The sequence below is a fragment of the Saccostrea echinata genome, unplaced genomic scaffold, assembly GCF_033153115.1.
Source record: "Saccostrea echinata isolate AGI-Se365-2 ecotype Australia unplaced genomic scaffold, CSIRO_AGI_Sech_v1 ptg000029l, whole genome shotgun sequence".
Lineage (NCBI taxonomy): Eukaryota > Metazoa > Mollusca > Bivalvia > Ostreida > Ostreidae > Saccostrea > Saccostrea echinata.
In genome coordinates, this window is record NW_026889778.1 from 30,354,521 (window position 1) to 30,376,018 (window position 21,498).

The 21,498-nt window shown below is 33.5% G+C and overlaps 2 protein-coding genes across 4 annotated transcripts in view; both read right to left on the reverse strand.

Annotated features, from left to right (window-relative positions):
- The window catches only part of LOC133195821 (actin-related protein 2/3 complex subunit 4), a 206,564-nt gene that overhangs the window by 58,515 nt on the left and 126,551 nt on the right, over window positions 1–21,498 (reverse strand). The gene's annotated exons all lie outside the window — the stretch shown is intronic.
- LOC133194729 (ankyrin repeat and SOCS box protein 8-like) overlaps window positions 1–21,498 on the reverse strand; it is a 48,665-nt gene that overhangs the window by 7,194 nt on the left and 19,973 nt on the right. Inside the window, exon 1 of one of the 3 annotated variants that reach the window (XR_009722167.1) lies at window positions 2,804–2,943. Coding sequence is in view for 2 of the 3 variants with exons in the window: in XM_061330636.1 (XP_061186620.1) it covers window positions 2,808–3,041 (234 nt within the window). In the remaining variant the exon portion in view is untranslated. Of the gene's footprint in view, window positions 1–2,803; window positions 3,080–21,498 lie in introns of those variants that run through there. The other 2 variants (XM_061330636.1, XM_061330635.1) reach the window with 2 other exon arrangements.

The window sequence follows — 21,498 nt, forward strand, 5'->3', positions numbered from 1 at the left end:
TACAATGTATTATTCAAAAGTTTACCTGACCATTAAAAACTATGAAAGTACTTTCGTATTAAATATTATAAAATTTCTTGTATAATTCTGTTATTCAATTGACCTTTTAAGTTACATTGTTTATAGTGATTAACTATTATAGGTGAATAGCAAATGGGAATAACTTCTTTCAGCAGAAATTAATAAACTGACCAAAGGATACAGAATTTCAAAATCTGGTAAAAACACCCTTGCCTATTATAACTTTATATACTCTTTTCACCACCTAGATGCCCAAGAGCAGAAAGGAAGATTTTTGAGGAAATAAACCATTTTCACTATAGATTCAAAGCCCCTGACCCAGGGGCCAAGATATTCACAATTTTTGAAGAGGCACTCTTGCTCATCATAACCATGCACTTAGTATATTTCCTTAATAACAATGACCAGAGAGGATTTTCAAAGAAATATTGCATTTCTACTATATACTCAAAAGAGCCTCATCCTATCACCAAAATCCCTGACCCCGGGGTTATGAATTTCAACTCTTTTGAAAAGATTTCCTTGCTTGTCACAACCATGCAATTAATTTTTCTATTAAATACCCTGGGGCAGAGAAAAAGATTTAAAAAAAAAATGCATTTACACTATATATTAAATAGACCCCCCCCCCACATGAACCCATCACCCTGGGGCCACAAATTTCACAATTTTGGAAGGAACATCCTAGATCATAACCATGCACTTAGTTTACCGGCTAAATACCCAGGAGTAGAGAAGATTTTTAAAGAATTACTGCATTTTCACTCTATGATCAATAGAGCCTTACCCTAACACCAGAACCCCTCACCCAGGGGCCAAGATATTCACAATTTTGGAGGAGGCATCCTTGCTTATCATAACTATATACTTGGGTTATCTGCTAAATACCTAGGTCAAAGAACTAATGCACTTTCACTATATAATCAATAGACCCTCCTCCCCCACCTCCTGCAAAACCACTCACCCTGGGGCCACAAATTTCACAACATTGGAAGAAGCACTATTGATCATCATAACCATGTGCCTAGTTTATCTGCTTTATATATAGGGGGAGAGGAGAAGATTTTTAAAGAATTTATGCATTTTTACTATATGATTGATGGAGCCCAGCTCTAACACTTGAACCCCTTGACCCAAGGGCCAAGATACAAATTTTGGAAGAGGTGCCCTTGCTCATCATAAAAATATTTTTGGTTTATCTGCTTAATACCTTGAAGCAGAGATGAAGATTTTTAAAGAAATAATGCTCTTTTACTATATAATCAATAGAGCCCCCCCCCCCCCCCCCCGGCTCTTCATCCTGCCAAACCCCTCATCCTGGGGCCACAAATTTCACAATTTTGGAAGAGTTTATCTTCTTTATAAACAGGGGAGAGAAGAAGATTTTCAAAGAATTTATGCATTTTCACTATATTTTTAAGAGCTCCACCCAACTCCATAACCCCAGACCCTGGGGCCATGAATTTCAAAATTTTGGTAGAGGGCTCAATGTTTATTACAATCATGCCAACAGTTTGACTGCTTGATGATTTGTTGATTGATTGAATGTTGTTTTACAACTTTTCAAGAATTTTTCAGTCATATAGAGAGGTCACCATATACCGGTGAAGGGCTTCAAATTTAGACCTTAACTCAGCACTATTGGCCATCGAGCAGTGAGGGATCTTTATCATACACATGCCTGCCGTGACACGGGACCTCGGTTTTTAAGGTCTCATCCGCAGGACCAGCAACTTTCACTTCAAAGTGCCGAATGATTGGTGAAGGAACAGTTGCTACCTACTTTTTTTTGACTTAGGTCAGTCTTGGTTGGGGCTTGAACCCTTGACCTTCCAATCACAGAGCGAGCTATTGTGACGGTCTTGACTGCTTGGTGTCCAGGAGTAAAGGAGAAGATTTTTAAAGATAAAACGAATTTTGATGGTTTTAGCCCTAACCCTCAGGCCCCATGGAGGCAGAGACCATTAAATTCACAAATTTTGCTCCCCTTCACCCATAGATGCCATAAAATTAAATTGGTTCAGCAGATTCAGAGAAGAAGCTGAAAATGTTCAAATGTCATAACACATGCAAATGACAGACGACAACGGAGGAAAATGGATAGCAATAGGTTGCCTGAGTGACTTGGGTGACTTAAAAATCTAAAGCCATGATTAGTCAAAGAAATATGAAAGCATCCTCAGTTAGTGTAGATTCAAATGTGAATAAATCTGGTCCCCCTTTCTGGGAGGGGGGGGGGGAGGGAAATTCTACTAAACTGATTTCTGCTTTTTTTCTAGCCAATGTGCTCAGATGAGGGATGTGGTCCATGGGCCTCTTGTTCTTTATTATCTTCCCTTGGATGAGGGTGAAGCCCTTCATTTGAACAAACTTTAATCCCCTTTATGCAAGGATACTCTGTCTTAAGTTAGGTTGAAATTGGCTTTGTGGTTCTGCAGAAGAAGATGAAATTGTAAAAAGTTTAGAATGATAATGATGACAATGACAAAGACAATGGCAAGAGTCATCGGACAAATTTTAAACAGAAAAATTCACTTTAGCCTTTGACTCAGGTAAGCTAAAAATCAGACACTTTTGATTTTCAACTGACTTTCAGATTGTTCTTTATACTGGTACTTTTGACATTATGTCACATGTACAATATGATTTTAGTCAATAAAAGATATCAGATGGAAAATTGAATGAAAATTGCATGTGACTGCACCTTTACTGTTTGTATGGTCTTACAGGATACAAGGGTAGTACATTATTTAACTTTTAAAAGACTGAGGAAACAACTTACTTACATTGGCACCATTACGTATCAAAATAAGAAGACTATCCACATCAGAGACCATACATGCACAATGCAGAGGAAGAACTGTGCCATGAAGACGATTGACATCTGCTCCTAAATCAATAAGCTCTTCAATGCTTTCAGAATCTTCATAGACTCCATAACTGTGCCAGCTAGATATACTCCGAATTAAGCGATCTGATAAATCCAGCACCATCTGAGTTTTCTCCATGATATACCACATACTAGTTGTAACCTACAACATATGAAACTAGAGAAAGTATACATTTTATATGTAAGGGATACAAGATGAAGATGGTCTAAGATGTCAGAAACAGGTATGGGACAAGGTGCAAAGCACTGAGTCTCCTTCCAACATAAAACCATCTGAGTTTTGTATCTTACTTACAATACCTTTTCAATGCATTGTTTGTACAAATATTGGTTACTGTCATAAAAGGATGCTGTGACAGCAACTAACCAGGTAGATGGATTGGGTGCTTAGGAGACTAAGACAATTACAGGTGAATAGTTTTCAAACAAGTTGCTGTCCTTTAAAAAAGGACTGCAATACGTGGACCATATGCATGTGTTTCTACACGAAATTCAAAGAAAATTTCTAGATTTAGTGAATTTACAAAGGTGTAATTAAATTAAATTCTATTTTTACATGTATCTTGTAATTTTCATCGCTATTCAAGTCTGCTTAATTAGGCTGTAATGATAAAAAACCATGACCTTGAAATTATGTGAATATGAAATGTTCAATCTAATTAAAATTAGATGTTCGGAATCCACTACCGCTTCTCAAAAGAAGCGGTAGCGGATTCAGAACATCTAATTTTAATTAGATTGTGAAATCACAATTGTAAACACTGGTAAAGTAGCCTTTAAAATTAACAACAGGATTAAAAGAGGCCTAAGCGTGCAGGTGTCGTAATGATTGAATTGTAACTCCGTTGGCAGATCCAGGAAAGGGGGGGTTTTGGATGTTGTAACCCCATTTATTTTTGCAGAAAGAGGAAGAGAGAGAGAGAGTGTGTTTTTTCTGTAAAATAGATATGTTTACGTCTAGTATTTTCAATAAAATAAATACTTCAATCTCTGCCCTTTCTGCTCTCTAGATATAGATTTGCTTATTGCTTTTCTCCTTGTACTTTCACAGCTCCGGCCCCGGGCCTCTACCACCCACACGTAACATGAAAGATTTCACTTCGATATCATCGGAAGATTCCAGCGAAAGTACATAGCTATTTTGGACCATCTTCTTAAGTAACTAACTTTAAGAAGTATGCATAAAAGGTCATGAAAGGGAGTATGCATAAGGAAATATTTTTCTTCTATATTATGGGGATATTTTAATCAATGAAGAGAAAGGTTCAAAATGTCCCCGTAGTATGTTGGGGAGGGGGGCTCACTTTTTCTTTAAAAAAAATCTTTTGTTATAATTTGAATATATACCGATAAGTTTTCATTTGCATTGGAAGTTCCCCCGCACTTTTTGTTGTGGGAAGGTTCAAAATAAGGACAATCAAACATTTAAAAGAAATCAAAATGTCCCGAAAAGTTTAGACGAAGCCCCCTCCCTCCGAAATAGGATTTTACAGTGTGGTTCACAGGTTGTTATTTTAATTTATTTATTGTTGCTTGTCAACTCTTGGAGGTTTCCCCCTTTGAAAACCATTGCTATGGACTGAATATGTGCCTGCAGTGTGACCTAGACCCCCCCCTTTTCAAAAACTGCTGAATCTGACCCTGTACTGGAGCACTAGAGGGACTCGGCACTAGAGGGTTTGAGTTACATGTATCTAAAACAATGCTAGGTTATCAATTAAATTGATCAATTTAAAAACACAAAAAAAATAATTTTGTGTGTGTGTGTGTTTCTCTGTCGCTTTTAATTAACGGACTGGTTAATATACAACACCTGCAATCGTAACTTCTCGGCAAAACGATGTGTTTTTCCGAGCTCGCCAGAAGGTCTGAGAAGATGCGATTGACAATCTCATCACACGTGTGTAGACCTAGGCTATTTGGTCTTGCAAGCACAGGTGTGTGCACTGTTTGCTGGTGACGCTTAGACTGGTGACGGTATTTGCTACGGACATAAAGAACTATACACCAGTTTCATAACATGTGCATTTTTTTCCTAGTGAAAATTGGAGTAAATTAAAAGTCGTATATCTTGGATATGGGGTAACCCATATCTATTCTTGTTACAACGACCGTCGATGCATCCATGGACGAGTTCATTGGTTACTCTGAAAGGTGGCACGGATCAACCTTTCGTTAACATTTTCTACAATGAACTGCCTGCTTTGAGTGATTGTACTTTCATAGCAAAGTTGTTAAATTTTATTCTCGATTGGCCTATAGTTTTGTCATTTAAAGAAATTGGGCTATTTCGATACATGTAAAGGACTTGACATCTGCACTAGATTTATACGGAAGATATCCTATCATTGGAAAGATAGATGGTACACATGCAGCACAGATCTGTAGTACGCAGATTTTTTTTTTGATGTTTCTCCCTCTCCTCCACATGGAAAAACATTACTACAGGCCGCTATCAAGCTATGTTTGGATTGCTGTCAATCAAATTATTTTGCGAACCTTGATGCATAAAACTAATCCCGGTAAATCTTTTAAAACCTAGTAGTTGAATGAAGTTTTTAATACAACATGTTCAAGCTGTTAAGCTATCTATTAAGTTTTTCCTACTTACATGTATTTAAATTGCTTGTACCATAGAATTTATTTTGTATATAAGGATATATGTATTAAAGAGAAATTCATATCTTGGTTACGCCAAAGAATAAATAAATACGATGTACAGATTTTAGAGCGAGGTTTGCCAATGATTTTATTTTGTATATAAGGATATATGTATTAAAGAGAAATTCATATCTTGGTTACGCCAAAGAATAAATAAATACGATGTACAGATTTTAGAGCGAGGTTTGCCAATGATTGGCATATATATTCTAATTCGAATAGGGCGAATTGTTCTAAGTGCAAGTTGTCTTAGAGGCGAACTCTCTAGTGTTCTCGCGCATGCGTAGCCAGACGTAAGCCCATGGCATCCGGTTTAACCCCACTTATATAATTAAATAATAAAATTATTGAACCTTAATCATACTTTATTTACCATTGTGACACTTGGTCTATGCATGTGCTAAAAAAAAACTGAGTACATTCATGACATTAAGCTGCTTCTGTGAGTTATAATGAAGGATCTTTATTTTGATGAAATTGTGACCAGAACTGTAGGCAAGTATTCAAGAAAAGCAGTCTTTTTTCCTTGTATACTGAAAGTGCTACACCTTTAAATATTAAATTAATTTGTAATAAATATATATATATTTACATTTTTAATTGTTTTCTCTGTGATAACTTTTTAAAAGTTAGGTGAGTTAATTTTCTTGATAATTAAACCTGAATGTAAATTTTGCCAAGTGAAAGGCCAGGAGCTTACACATGTAATATGCATGTCAATCTCGTGCAGCTATCTTTGTGTCTGATGTCAGTGGGTGGAGACTATTGAAATTAACATGCGAGGCCTTGTGTATTGTGTATTTTCAATCTATTAGACAGCATTTTTTATTATTCATATTTACAATTTTAATTCAAAAAGGAATGTAAATATAAAGAATCAATGTCTAGTTTGTTCGGTATGCCAGGGACATCAACGATAGTTGGAAATGTGGGAAAATTTACCTATAACAGGCTTCGACCGTTATGCAAATTACCCCACATATCCAACTATTGTTGATGCCCTGGCATACCCAACAAACTAGACATATTATATATAATAAAGGATGATCATTTAGGATTGAAATTTGAAAGGATCTAATCTGGACGTACATGTAATTATGAATCTCCAGATTGAGACTGTAGCGTAATTGGTCAGTTTATGTAGTGTTAATTACTGTGAAAAGACCATGTCGTTACCCCGACTGTTACGTAATTCTTTAATGATAATATTTGAATCATTGAGCACTGTGAATTGGTGTGTTCAATTTACATATAATTATTAAACAAACATTGTAAATTAAGGGCTAAAGAGTTCACATGTAGTTTTGATTATCATAGTGAAAATGCAGTTCTAAAAGAACTTTCATGACATCTGCCCTGGAAAATTATCAAAGATATCTTAGGCTTTTTTCATGGTTTTCTAAATTTTTTTTCTTGTCTACTGAAATTTAAATAAAAAATATGTACCCACATTTTTCTGATCCAGAATCAAGACAAATGGAATGTTTTAACTTCTATCATCTTATTTGGATCTATTTGTATATATTGACAGAGCTACTTGAAAAACAATTGTCAAGAAAGCGTGCATTTTGATACGATTAACCGGTTAATCAGTCAGAATGTCTTGTGGTTAACTGATTAGCAATTCTGTAATCGATTGCTATCCCTAATATATACATATGTATCAGCATATGAAGTTTGACACTAATTTAAGAAAAGTGAGGTCAAAGTCAAAGGAAAGGTGAAGGTCAAAAAATATTGATGCAGTTGAATAGCTCTCATCAGTATGTATCAGCATATGAAGTTTGATAAAAATGTTTTGAATGATTTCATTAAAACTGAGCAAAACACTAATTCAAGAAAAGTGTGGTCAAGGTCACAGAAAGGTCAAGGTCAAAAACTGTTCTTGCAGTTGAAAAGCTTACATCAGTATGTATCAATATATGAAGTTTGATTTCACTATCTTGAATGGTATAGGGCTGTGTCAATATATTGATTAATCAATACGTACCGATATTCAGGAATGTATCGTATCGAAAAAATAACTTCCAATATGTATTGGGCAGGCAGTTTTTCCTATAATTCTGTGAAAAAGGTATGAATTTCAGTCACCAAAGATCATTTTTAATGTTTATTTCATTAAACCTGGTCAATAATGAAATAAACATTAAGGAGATAGCACATCTTAAATAACTCTTACAAAATACATAGACAACTATATTTTAACATGTTAGTTTTACAGTCATTAAAAGTTTAATTTTGAATTGTACTTTGTAATGACAGTGAGACATGAACTTCCAATTTGGTAATAAAACACAGAGTTTTTATCAAATTTATGCTTTAAAGGATTTACAAGATTTTTTTGATATAGACTTGTTAAAGAATCCAATATATCGCATTTCGCTTTATAAAATATCGTATCATATTGTATTTTTTCTCAATACACAGCCCTAGAATGGTATCTTTAAAACTGAGCTTAACACTAATTTCAGAAAAGTGAGGTCAAGGTCAAAAGAAAGGTCAAGGTAAAAAAATATTGATGCAATTGAAAAGCTTACATCAGTATGTATCAACATATGAAGTTTGATTACACTATCTTGAATGGTATCTTTAAAACAGAGCTAAACACTAATTTAAGAAAAGTGAGGTCTAGGTCAAAGGAAAGGTCAAGGTCAAAAAATGTTGATGCAGTTGCATAGCCCTCATCAATATCTATCAGCATATGAAGTTTGAGAAAAATATCTTGGATAGTTTCTTTGAAACTGAGCTTTGAACAGAGCTGAACGCAAAGCCTGACATAAAGACAGACGGAAGGACGGAAGACGGACATGACAAACACTATATGCCCCGGCCATATTTATGGCTGGTCATAACAAGATTTTTTTAAATTTCAAATAATGTTATTTTAACCCTGGTTCTCTCTTTGCAGATGACATAGACTGCTTAATGAATTTCTATCATTAAATCATTGAATCATATAATTAAACAATCATTGCTGTTTTTGAGGACAATATGATGATTAAGCCACCTTCCAACATAATGTAACTTGGAGTCGAAAATGTGAAAAGTTTACAGACATATACAGAACGACAGTCAGACAGACAGATGGACACCAAACAAAATGTGATCAGAAAAGCTCACTTGAGCTTTAATTTGAGCTCAGGTGAGCTTAAAAGATGCAGTAAATTGGAAAACTAGTTACATGTAATAACGAAAACACCGCTGTAAGAAGAAAATATTTATGACAGCTTTAATATTAAAAACAACTTGTTAAGAAATGGTTTCGACACCGTCCTTTCATTTATATAAAATAAAGAGAATATATAATAAAGAAATAAATGACTTTATTAAGTAGCCAACCATATACTGAAGTGTACAGGCTCCACCCGCTTAATTTACATACTGTTTACCAAAGCGTACCATTCACATATTAAACAAACCATTCTATGCACAAAGTGTACCATTCCTGCACAAAGCATACCTTACCATTCAGAAAACGAACTGTACCGTACACAAAATGAAATGAATGGTACCGTGCAAGTGGTGTAGTAGCAGGTGTTAGGGTTTGTACAAATTTTACATTTTTAGTTTGAGGAAATTCTGTAAGAATTCCTACATTCTAGTCTCCACTAAAAAAAAAACATGAGGCCCAGAGGCCACATTGCTCACCTCAGCACTATGGCTAGGATAAAGCATAAATCAGTTCAGTCTTGAATGGTTGAAAAGTATAAAAATAAAATGGTTCGGGAGGGTGGGGGGTGATCTGAACTAATTTGAATCTATACTTCATAGGGATGCTTTTGAATTAATATTTGAACATATATATTTCCGTGCCAAGGCAATTCCGCGTAAAAAAAAAAATTAAAAAAAAAAATGAACAAAGGTTTGTGGACGTACTGCATAAAAAATACATTCCCTTTTTACATTTTTACTGCAATAATATTTCATGTGTCATTTCTATTTTTTATGATGATTTATTAAGCAAACTTCTACATATACATGTACCTGTAGACATTTCCCCATTATTATACTTGGACAAGATTATACAAAGAGGCAAACATATTCATATTTTTGTTATAGATTAAACTTTCAGAACTTGATCTTTAAGCAATATGCTGTCATAGCTTTTATAAAAAAGATGAGAGAGAGAGAGAGAGAGAGAGAGAGAGGGAGATTCCGTTTTAGCCCCCCCTTTCAGGCTTCACCAAATGTTTGTACCGATATCAAACAAAAATTCTTCATTTTTTTCTAAATATATTAGGCAATGAAAGAAACTTCTTTTTATCAACAAATCCATTTGTTTGGCAGTCATACTTGTAACAGTTTCTTTTTTTCACTCGTTTTTTTTTTCCTGCTTCAAGTTCACACGAAGTCCACGTGCTTGTCCTGTCAATCAAAATCATTCGACACTGTGCAGGTGTGAAAGTCTTGTCACACCGAAGACGAAGTGCTAGTATCTCCAACTAGTTCTATCATGTATTTCTGTAGTAATTGAAACAAGAGGCCCAAGGGCCACATCGCTCACCTGAGCACTGTGGCTAGGAAAAAAGGAAAAATCAGTTTAGTATTGAAAAGCTTAAATGCATAAGTGGTCCCAACCTACCCCTAAAAAGGGAGTGGGGGGGGGGGGGGGTCATGATTTGAACAAACTTGAATCTACACTATATGAGGATGCTTCCATATAAATATGACAAACTGTGGCTCTGCTGCTCTTGAGATTTTTAAAGATTTTTCCTATATATTCCTATGTAAAACTTTGATCGTTCATTGTGGCCCCGCCCTACCCCTGGGGGTCATGATTTGTACAAACTTGAATCTACACTATATGAGGATGCTTCCAAATAAATATGACCAATCATAGCTTTGCTGTTCTTGAGAAGAAGATTTTTGAAGATTTTTCCTATGTACACCTACATGTATGTTAAACTGATCGTCCATTTTGGCCCCACCCTACCCCCGGGGGTCATGATTTGAACAAACTTGAATCTACACCACCTGACGATGCTTCCATATAAATATGACCAATCATAGCTTTGCTGTTCTTGAGAAGAAGATTTTTGAAATTTTTCCTATATATTCCTATGTAAAACTTTGATCGTTCATTGTGGCCCCGCCCTACCCCCGGGGGTCATGATTTGAACAAACTTGAATCTACACCACCTGAGGATGCTTCCAAATAAATATGACCAATCATAGCTTCACTGTTCTTGAGAAGAAGATTTTTCCTATGTACACCTACATGTATGTTAAACTGATCGTCCATTTTGGCCCCACCCTACCTCCCGGGGTCATGATTTGAACAAACTTGAATCTACACCACCTGAGGATGCTTCCATATAAATATGACCAATCATAGCTTTGCTGTTCTTGAGAAGAAGATTTTTGAAGATTTTTCCTATATATTCCTATGTAAAACTTTGATCATCCATTGTGGACCCACCCTATCCCCGGGGGTCAAGATTTGTACAAACTTGAATCTACACTATATGAGGATGCTTCCAAATAAATATGACCAATCATAGCTTTGCTGTTCTTGAGAAGAAGATTTTTGAAGATTTTTCCTATATATTCCTATGTAAAACTTTGATCGTCCATTGTGGCCCCACCCTATCCCAGGGGGTCATGATTTGAACAAATTTGAATCTACACTACCTGAAAATAATTCCACATGAGTTTCATCTTTCCTGGCCAACTGGTTCTTGAGAAGAAGATTTTTCAATAATGCCATTAATTTTTTGCTATTTCATAATTATCTCCCCTTGGAGGAGGGCGTGGCCCTTCATTTGAACAAACTTGAAACCCCTTCACCCAAGGATACTTTGTGCCAAGTTTGATTGAAATTGGCCCAGTAGTTCTGGAGAAGTAGATGAAAATGTGAAAAGTTTACGACAACAACGCCGCCGCCGACAGACAACGGACAAATTTTGATCAGAAAAGCTCACTTGAGCCTTCGGCTCAGGTGAGCTAAAAAAATGAGTTTAAATAGAAATAAATATTTTCGTAGTTTTGCTGCAGTGTTAGAAATAAATATTTTCGTAATTTTGCTGCAGTTTGTAACTTAATTAACTTGGATAATTATCTCTCCATTAACGATTTGTCATCTATAACATAACAACAAAATGTTGCAGTTCTTGAAGTATCTAGATGTCGTCCGTATTTCAATTAAATTTTTCAGCATCATTCTACATACATGTAGGTACACACTTATAACAACATTTATTTCCCAGAGTAAATTAATAAATAACCTTACAGCAAAGTTAGAGTAATAAAAAATTAATAATGTTAGAATATTGTGGATATTTTTTCCAATGAGATATCGATTCTTTGCACACGGTATGTTAATTATTAAATTAAAAAACCCATAAATCCTTCGTAACAAAAAGATAAGTCCTTTCACTTCGTAGTTCCGAATGACACTGAAGACTGAATGAAAAGTGAATGCTGAACGCAAGGTGAACGCAAAGTGAACGAACAGACAGAGAACGCTGAACGCTATGTGAATGGTGAACGTGAACTCATGGTGAACGCAGAACACAAAACTGTGAACGGAGAGCGAACGGTGAACGAACGGTGAATGCACACTGAACAAACAGTGAGTGAACAGAAAAATGGGAAAGTAGAATGTTTCAGGGACTGTAAAAACTTTGATGACCCATTGTGGCCCCAACTTACCCCAGGGGTCATGATTTGAACAAACTTAAATCTACATTACCTGAGGATGCTTCCATTTAAATATGACCAACAATGGCTTTGCTGTTCTTGAGAAGGAGATTTTTAAAGACTTTTCCTATATATTCCTAAACTTTGACTGCCCATTGTGGCCCCACCCTACCCCCAGGGGTCATGATTTGAACAAACTTGAATCTACACTACCTGAGGATGCTTCCAAATAAATATGACCAGTCATGGCTTTGCTGTTTTTGAGAAGAAGATTTTTAAAGGTTTTTCCTATGTATCCCCTTGTAAAACTTTGATGACCCTCTGTGGCCCCAACCTACCCCCAGGGGTCATGATTTGAACAAACTTAAATCTACATTACCAGAGGATGCTTCCATTTGAATATGACCAACAATGGCTTTGCTGTTCTTGAGAAGATTTTCAAAAATTTTTCCTATATATTTCTATGTAAAACTTTGATCCTACATTGTGGCCCTGCCCTACCCCTGGGGGTCATGATTTGAACAAACTTGAATCTGCACAACCTGAGGATGCTTCCATATAAATATGACTCATCATGGCTTTGCTATTCTTGAGAAGAAGATTTTCAAAGATTTTTCCTATATATTTCTATGTAAAACTTTGATCCTACATTGTGGCCCTGCCCTACCCCTGGGGGTCATGATTTGAACAAACTTGAATCTGCACTACCTGAGGATGCTTCCATATAAATATGACTCATCATGGCTTTGCTATTCTTGAGAAGAAGATTTTCAAAGATTTTTCCTATATATTTCTATGTAAAACTTTGATCCTACATTGTGGCCCTGCCCTACCCCTGGGGGTCATGATTTGAACAAACTTGAATCTGCACTACCTGAGGATGCTTCCATATAAATATGACTCATCATGGCTTTGCTATTCTTGAGAAGAAGATTTTCAAAGATTTTTCCTATATATTTCTATGTAAAACTTTGATCCTACATTGTGGCCCTGCCCTACCCCTGGGGGTCATGATTTGAACAAACTTGAATCTGCACTACCTGAGGATGCTTCCATATAAATATGACTCATCATGGCTTTGCTATTCTTGAGAAGAAGATTTTCAAAGATTTTTCCTATATATTTCTATGAAAAACTTTGATCCTCCTCCTCCATTGTGGGGGTCATGATTTGAACAAACTTGAATCTACACTACCTGAGGATGCTTCCACATGAGTTTCATATTTCCTGATCCTGTGATTCTTGAGAAGAAGAATTTCCTTTCATTTTATTGAATTTCATGAATTTTTCTGTTTAGATTATAATTTATTATACTTGAACTTTCAGTATCTGTATACAGTCTAGACGAACTCCAAAAACAGCGTTTCCGGAAGTAAGAAATTGAGACTGAAAAAGACTCCAAAAATAGAGTCCACGCATGGGCACACACACAAAAAATGGCAATTTTTCGGCAAAAATGATGGTTCTACAAAAACTGTCCGTGCAAAGTTTTGAAAAGCATGGCAATTATGCAAGTACTCAGAAATGCTAAATAAAAGACCTCTGAAGAGATGGTATTTGTCAGATTTTTTATTTTATTTGCAAAAAAGGAGATATTTACTTTCAAAGTTAACATTTCAAGTCAGATCAATTACAGAGAAAATGATATGTTTTGAGAAGTAAATATGCATAATAAAAGGGATATATATGCAAAATGGGACATATATATTGTAACTGTTAAAAACTTGACTGAATTTTACACATAAATTAACATTCCAGTTTTTTATTTGTGTACGACATCGGAATTGAACGCGTAAGTTCTTACCAGTGTTATTTACCGATTTTTTTTATCACATATGAACAGATATTACTATGAAAACATTTTTAAAACTATTATCTATTAATATGAAAACTTTAAAAACCACTCTTCCAAATATTAAGGGCACAACATGTCATTTAAAAATGAACCTGTTAATATCTCTGCTCCGTGGTGAAAATGCACATTTTCTGATTAAAATAAATACAAGCTTGGTGTCTTCAAAAACAAATAAAAGCACCTTTATTGTAGGAACGGCATAAAATTTAAATCAAGGAGACAATAAATTAAATAAGAAAATATTTCTTACCGGCAGTATTGAATTCGATGTTGTATATATCCAATTCAATATTATGCAAGAGTTTGAAGCAATAAATAAGTCAATATCCACAAAATAATTTAATGAATTATGCAATTATCCATTCAACAAAAAATAGAATGAAGTAACAATGCACTAAATACAGCCATTATGCTGCCGTATATTTGGAGAAACGAACGACAATCCATCGTTTGTTTACATCGGACGCCATTTTGCCGCAATGCATGATGGAGCCAAAAACTTCATTTTCGGAGTTCACGCTGTTTTTGGAGTTCGTCTAGACTGGTATAGATGAAGAAATAAAAAGAAACTGTTAAGTAATCAATGTGATACTCGTTAATTTTTGTAAACCTAAAAATAAAAAAATGCTGGCCTAATAGAACGTTATAAAACATTACTAATACTGTAGTAATGTTTTATAATGTTCTATTAGGCCAGCATTTTTTTTTTATCTTTCTTTCTTCCCTTTTTTTTTGCTTGTCAAGGAATTTTTGGTAGTTGATAGTGCCCGCACCCCCCCCCCCCACTAACTTTATGGTTGTGCCCCCCACCCACCCACCACAAACTGAAATTGCTTCCTACGGACTGCATATATGGCAAGAAATTGGTACTGTGTTTTTAGGTCATACTTTTGTACCCTAGGGTACATCCCCTATTTATCCTTTAGCAATAAGGTTACAAAAAGGTTACAGTATAAAACCATTGAAAAATGAAAGTAGAAAATTTCTGAAGGACTGTTAATGTGACCTGGTTATAGTGGGTACAGAAGTTACTTAATAATACAAATTCTACTTTTATTATTATATGTATTATCTGGATTCTGAATGTAACCAGGGTACAGAAGGTACTATGGCTACATGATTTACATTTCTAAAATTATACATTATTGACATATTATATGACCTTTGGCACGCAGCAACCAAGTTTCCTATTGACCTTAAGCTTTGGAAACAAAGGGTCACAACCAAACATACATAGCACAGTGTAAGAGACACAAAGTATCGATATATTAAATGCAAATTTTAAAGTGTAAAATTTCAGCTCCTTACCTGACATTTAATTGTGATTAATAGTCCAATGTTCTTAAAAAAATTAATTATCAATTGACTTCAGCATTGCATGCTACACTGGCCACCTGCTACCTATCACATATCATTTACCTGTGACCCACTCTGATTGGCAAACACAAACTCACAGTGCTTGATGATGTACACTATACACAAACCCATTTATCACATAATAATTATAATGTATGTGTACTATTCATTGTGATCAGTGTTGTTTTCATAACAATTAATATTATTGCTGGAGAATTTTTTAGTAACTGTTCTATGTCAGGTCAGATTATATATAGTTTCATTTATTTTATCTATCTTTGATAAACAAAACTAGCAATATCATATAATAATTAAGTTTGATTTTTGTGTGAAATAACATTAACCTAAAAATTACATACCTTAGATGTCAGTCAAAAATTATCACATAGTAACGTTATCTAAATGTAGAATCAAGCAAATCAGCCGTCCTTATTATTTTTTTTTTCTACATTTTTTTTTTTTCATTTCTTGTAGTGTAAGTCATATTGGCTAGCTAGTATACCACTATAGTATAATACTATAAAAAAGTGTTTATATATATGAGTTGGCCTCTATGTACTTTCAAATAGTTATATATATAGCCTTGAAAATATATTGAAATTTCAAAATTATTCTGGTATTGTTTTATTCCATCTAAATTTCATGCTAATTTTCTCTTCATTTTTCTTTTGTGTATTTTCTCTTTTAGTAATTTCTTCTCATTAGTCATATATAACTGACAGTATAAATTTAATCAATAATAGTCAATAAGAATTAATTCATATTGAAAGAAAAATCATACTATATAGGTCTACATGTACTTTTTACAAGGTAGTGTACATGCATTCATTCTTTTACTGGTCATTAGGCAATTATATAATGCCTCTCCTATGGATATTCAGAAATTATTAATATATACAGTGTACATTATAGGATAAATCTGCATGTACCTAGGGGACAAACTTTTGATTCAGAGGGGAGGGAATATGGCAATTTTTTTTTTTTTTTTTTTTGGTTAGATTATTTATTTTTATGTTGGTGAAGCTTCATTTACAAGAGGCCCCCATATCAAAAAATAATACATAAAAGTATATTTTTAATATATTTTTAATACAATCATTTTCGTATTGTTTAAAATTAATACAGAAAAAATATATTATTTTTGTATCACCAACAAATAGGTAGATTATTTTTGTATTAAAATCTGACTTTGATTTTTTACAGGGTATTATTTTTGTATTTTTTGGGACTTAGATTATTTTCAGTATATCATTTTTGTATTTTTGTGGACTTAGTTTTTTTCAAGTGTATTTTTTCTGTATTAAAATTGAACTTAGTAATTTTACAGAAAATTACATACAGTTAATCTGTATTATTTTTGTATTAAAATTGAACTTAGTAATTTTACAGAAAATTACATACAGTTAGTCTGTATTATTTTTGTATTAAATTTGGACTTAATAATTTTTCAAAAAATACTATACAGTCAGTATGTATTTTTTTTATATTTATTTTGGACTTAGTGTTTTCTTTTACTGAAATTTGTATTTCTTTGAACTTAGGAAAATTTACAGAATGTCCTTGCAATAAGTCTGTTGGAATTAATATTTTTTCTCAGATTTGATTAATTAAGACCACTGCTATAAAGGTTGCTTTTATACTTTTTACATTTAATTGCTATTTAGAACAGAAAATTTCAGTAGTTTAAATTTGTTAACTAAACAATTTCATTTTTAAAACGTCTTTACTAGGTGTGAAATTGTCATTTGGAAAGAGATAGATACGTCTAAGGGAACACCTATGCTGTACATGATAGTTGTAAACACGCGGTAAATTTTGAAGTTTCAGAGTTTCAGACTTTCTTTTTGTGTTGAAAATTTTACAGCGTGTTTACAACCGAGTGTTTACACTATCGCCAACAGCACAGGTGGCCACCTGCAGGCTTACAATAGACGAGTACATGTTATACTACTCAAAGAAATAGTTCATGATTTACCCGTGAAAACACATCCCAACCAAAAAACAAAAACAAACAACATGGAGAGTTCCACTAATTACAGTACCTACGATGTTTTCTTGACTATACAACTCAATTTAGTAAACATTATATTTAATTCAGTACGTATTACAATCACATGGAATAAAACTATTTAATTATCCGCTTTTAAAAAAAAATAAATAAGAAATTATTACGAAAGAATATCATAAAATAATGTAGAAAATGTTGTGAAATTGGTGTAAAGGATAGTTGTTAAACATTATTTCAATCTCTGGTACCGTATGTATGAGTTAAGTTGTCCGTCAAAAAGGCTATATATTATGTATCTCCCGCTCGTTTTGATCATTATATTTGAACTTTATGGTCTACTTCACAGGTCAACTTGAATATAAAAATGGCTGCTCTCAGCGGAAATGATGACCGTAAATAACGATGTTTCGTAATCGGTAAATTCCGTAAGGAATAAAAAAATGATTCTGATGATTAAATTGAACATCGTTTTTTTCTAACATAATTTTAGGTTTGTTCAATTGATTCAAGATATTTAAAACCATGTAAATATGTTTTCTCTAACTGTTCCGATCTCAACATCGGTAATTTTCGTATATATGACACAATATGATTGGTCAGATTTTAAAACTCTTCCGTACTGTTCTCTGATTGGTCAACAATATTTCACCCACGCCATTTTGAAAATTCTTCCCGGGACGTGTTGAGAAAGCTTGAGGTGATTTTGAATAAACTCTCATTTGCTCGCGAGTAAAATGGATCGAAAAACAGAAGTTCAGCATAATCATGGTACATAGGATCATATATATGAACCAAGGAAAGCAAATACATAAGGAGACTGACGTTTTTTAGGCATCATATCCGGACTTTTCTGGTGTAAACAACGACAGTTGCGGTAAGATTATGTATATTTTAGCACATTAAAGTTTCAGTTTTTTAAATTATAACTTAGTACAAAGATAGAGGAACAAAGAATGCCTTTTTTACCCATTTTGTAGTATTGTAGAAAGATAAAATAGTACGGTTATTGGCCATGTGGGGAACAAGGGTTTTTGTGATAAATTCTGATTGGGGAGGGAGGGGTGGAAGATGGGGGTAATTTTCAAGCCTTTGGCTTCCTATTTCTAATTCATTCCAATTTTTTCAAGTTTACCAGAGACGAATTATTTATTTTCCCTTCAAAAACAATTCTGTAATTTGTATAAACTCAAATTTTTTTCGAGGGGGGGGGTAGGTTGGGTTCGGGGGGGGGCAGTTTATTTAAATAACATTGGGGCACACATTTTGTTTACTCTTTCAACGTTTTCAAGGACAGATTGTTTATTACAAATATTTTTTTAAAAATATTATATAAATCAGTCCCCCCCCCCTTTTTCTTCTCCAGATTGTCAAATCAAATGGTTGTCCCCTAAGAAACACCCCAGATTAAAGAAAAGTAATTTCAATGGTACAATTGTATGGAATTTGGTGAACTCCGCTGGATCTTTTGGAATTTCAATTTATAATTATTGTTAATTTCAGTCAGCAGAACATTGAAGAAAAGCTGATTAGTCATGGAGGAAGAAGATCCCTCTCAAGAAAGTATTGCAGGTGTGTGAGCTAAACAAAATCTATATAGAATTATTTTGGATGTGAAAATGTGTGTTTTGTTGAAGTAATGGTTCATTAAATTTTATTATTATATCATTCTGTTCTATATTTCACCGTGATGAAGTCAGATGAGATGACAGGTTGTGTGATTTGAAGATGGACTTCTGCAACAAAGTAAACACTCCTCTACGATGCACGATGTTTCGGGACCACGACGTTTCGGGACCTGACTAATACGACGTTTCGGGACTAGCAACAAGACGGTTCGGGACTTGGGTAAAGACGATTCGGGACTTGAGTTAATTTTTTTCGGGATCTAAACAAATTATTTAATTATGGTGATATAGCATATTATTCTAATTACACATAGTACCTAATATTTCAAGCTAAATCCGAATTTTAATTTTTATGTATATATATAATAAAAATTGTCATAAAGATATACTTTGATGGGGTTTTTTTCATAACAGACGAAGAAGAATAAATCTTTACAATATTCATTTTTATTTCTTTTTATTTTTTTATCATTTTTTTATTAGTTATTTTTTCTTGTGTGTGTGGTAATGGGGGGGGGGGGTTCCAAAATTTAATCTTCTCAGGATGATGATAGATATTTTAAAATATTCAAGTGATCTTCAGCTACCGTCGAATATATCTTTAAAAAACATGTCAGTAAATTGTTAAAACAACAACTGGGATCAGGTACACGTGTCCCAACTGATACTCTGTACATAGGGAGGTGTTACGTACATGTATATATAAAGACGCCGCCGGTAATGGGAACTAAAAAGATTGACTGTGTGGTTTCTTTTGAAATTATTTTAAGAAAATAAAAATCTAAAAATATGGAAAAAATATCGTTTGTTTATTGGTAAATGAAATAATTCAGAATCAAACAATAGTTCAACAAAATATAAAGGTTTTCAAAATGTTTTGATCTTGATTTTGTCTACCTTTTCCCAAACGGTTTCAAATATTTTTTTTCCAAAAAGTTGAACATGGAATATTTCAGATTCTGATTCAAAACAACTACCCATAAAACGTAAAGTTTTTACTGCACATATGCTAGCTTGAGCCTTTGTAAATTTTGTAAACAAATATGAAATCAAATACCTAAAATTATTATTAAAAAGGAGAGAAAGAAAGTCTTAGAAAGAAAAACACGTCCGTGGTCTTCACACAGCAGTTACGATTGTCTCCCGGCTTTAATTCTACAAACTCTCGTATCAAACACTATTAATAAATCAAATACATATTTTTTTAAAAAAAAAATTGAATTAAATTTTGGTCAAATGTTAACCAAATACTTTATAAAGGTAATATATCAAATACTGTAATAAGAAATTAAAGAGACAACACCGCGGGCGTTTGATTTTCTCGGCAGGCGTGCTCCATGCCGCAGGCAAACTTTAAAACTAATAAAAACTCCAATCAGTGCTTCTTAAATTATAAATTGTGTATCAAACTGAGAAATTATACATGTATAAACATAAAAACACAAGTAAACAAGTTTTGTTTCATTTCCTTTACAAAATATTTAGAAGTCCCGAAACGTGTTAGCCCAAGTCCCGAAACGTGTTAACCCAAGTCCCGAAACGTGTTGTTAGGTCCCGAAACGTCGGGGTCCCGAAACGTCGCGGTCCCGAAACATCCATAATTCCAATCAATAGATGCTATTAAGAACCTCAATCTCCAACCCCTTTTCTTCAAATAACAATTTTTGCCCATGATCATTTTTGTAGTTTTTATAACTCTGTTTTGTATTATTTCAAGCATTTAAATGTATTTTTTGTCTATCATTCTTGTACTTTTTTAATATTTTTGAAATACAATCCTTCATGCTGATAAAAATACAAAAACAATACATATAAATACAAAATTAATACATTCTATATTTTTTTCATACTTTTTTGTGTACTGTATTATTTTCATATTTTATATCTTTTTTGTACTTTTAATTGTTCCAGATGAAAAAATACAAAAATAATATATGTGATACAAAATTAATATATTCTATATTTTTTTTGTATTTTAATTCTTAAAGGTGAAAAAATACAAAAATAATATATGCTAATACAAAATTAATACATTCTGTATTTTTTCTATACTTTTCTATGGACTGTATTATTTTTATACTTTGGAGAGGAAAATAGAGAAATAATACAAAAGTACAAAAACAATACGTTTTTACAGGTCATGTGTATCATTTCTGTATTATTTCGAAAAAATAAAGTATATTAAAAATATATTTTTCTGTGTTTGGCTTTTAAAAAGTCTATTATTTTTGACCTAAATTGGAACCAAGATTTAGAGGGTTCCAAATTTGGTCATTAAAAATATACTTTTTTGTATTATTTTAGTATTTTTTTCTTGTATTATTTTTGTATTCATTTTCGATATGGGGGATCATGGACAGCTCTATTATAAATTTCATTCACTGAAAAAAAAAAAATGATGAGCAAAAAAGAAAAAACCAACAAAAAGGGGGGGTGGGGGTGG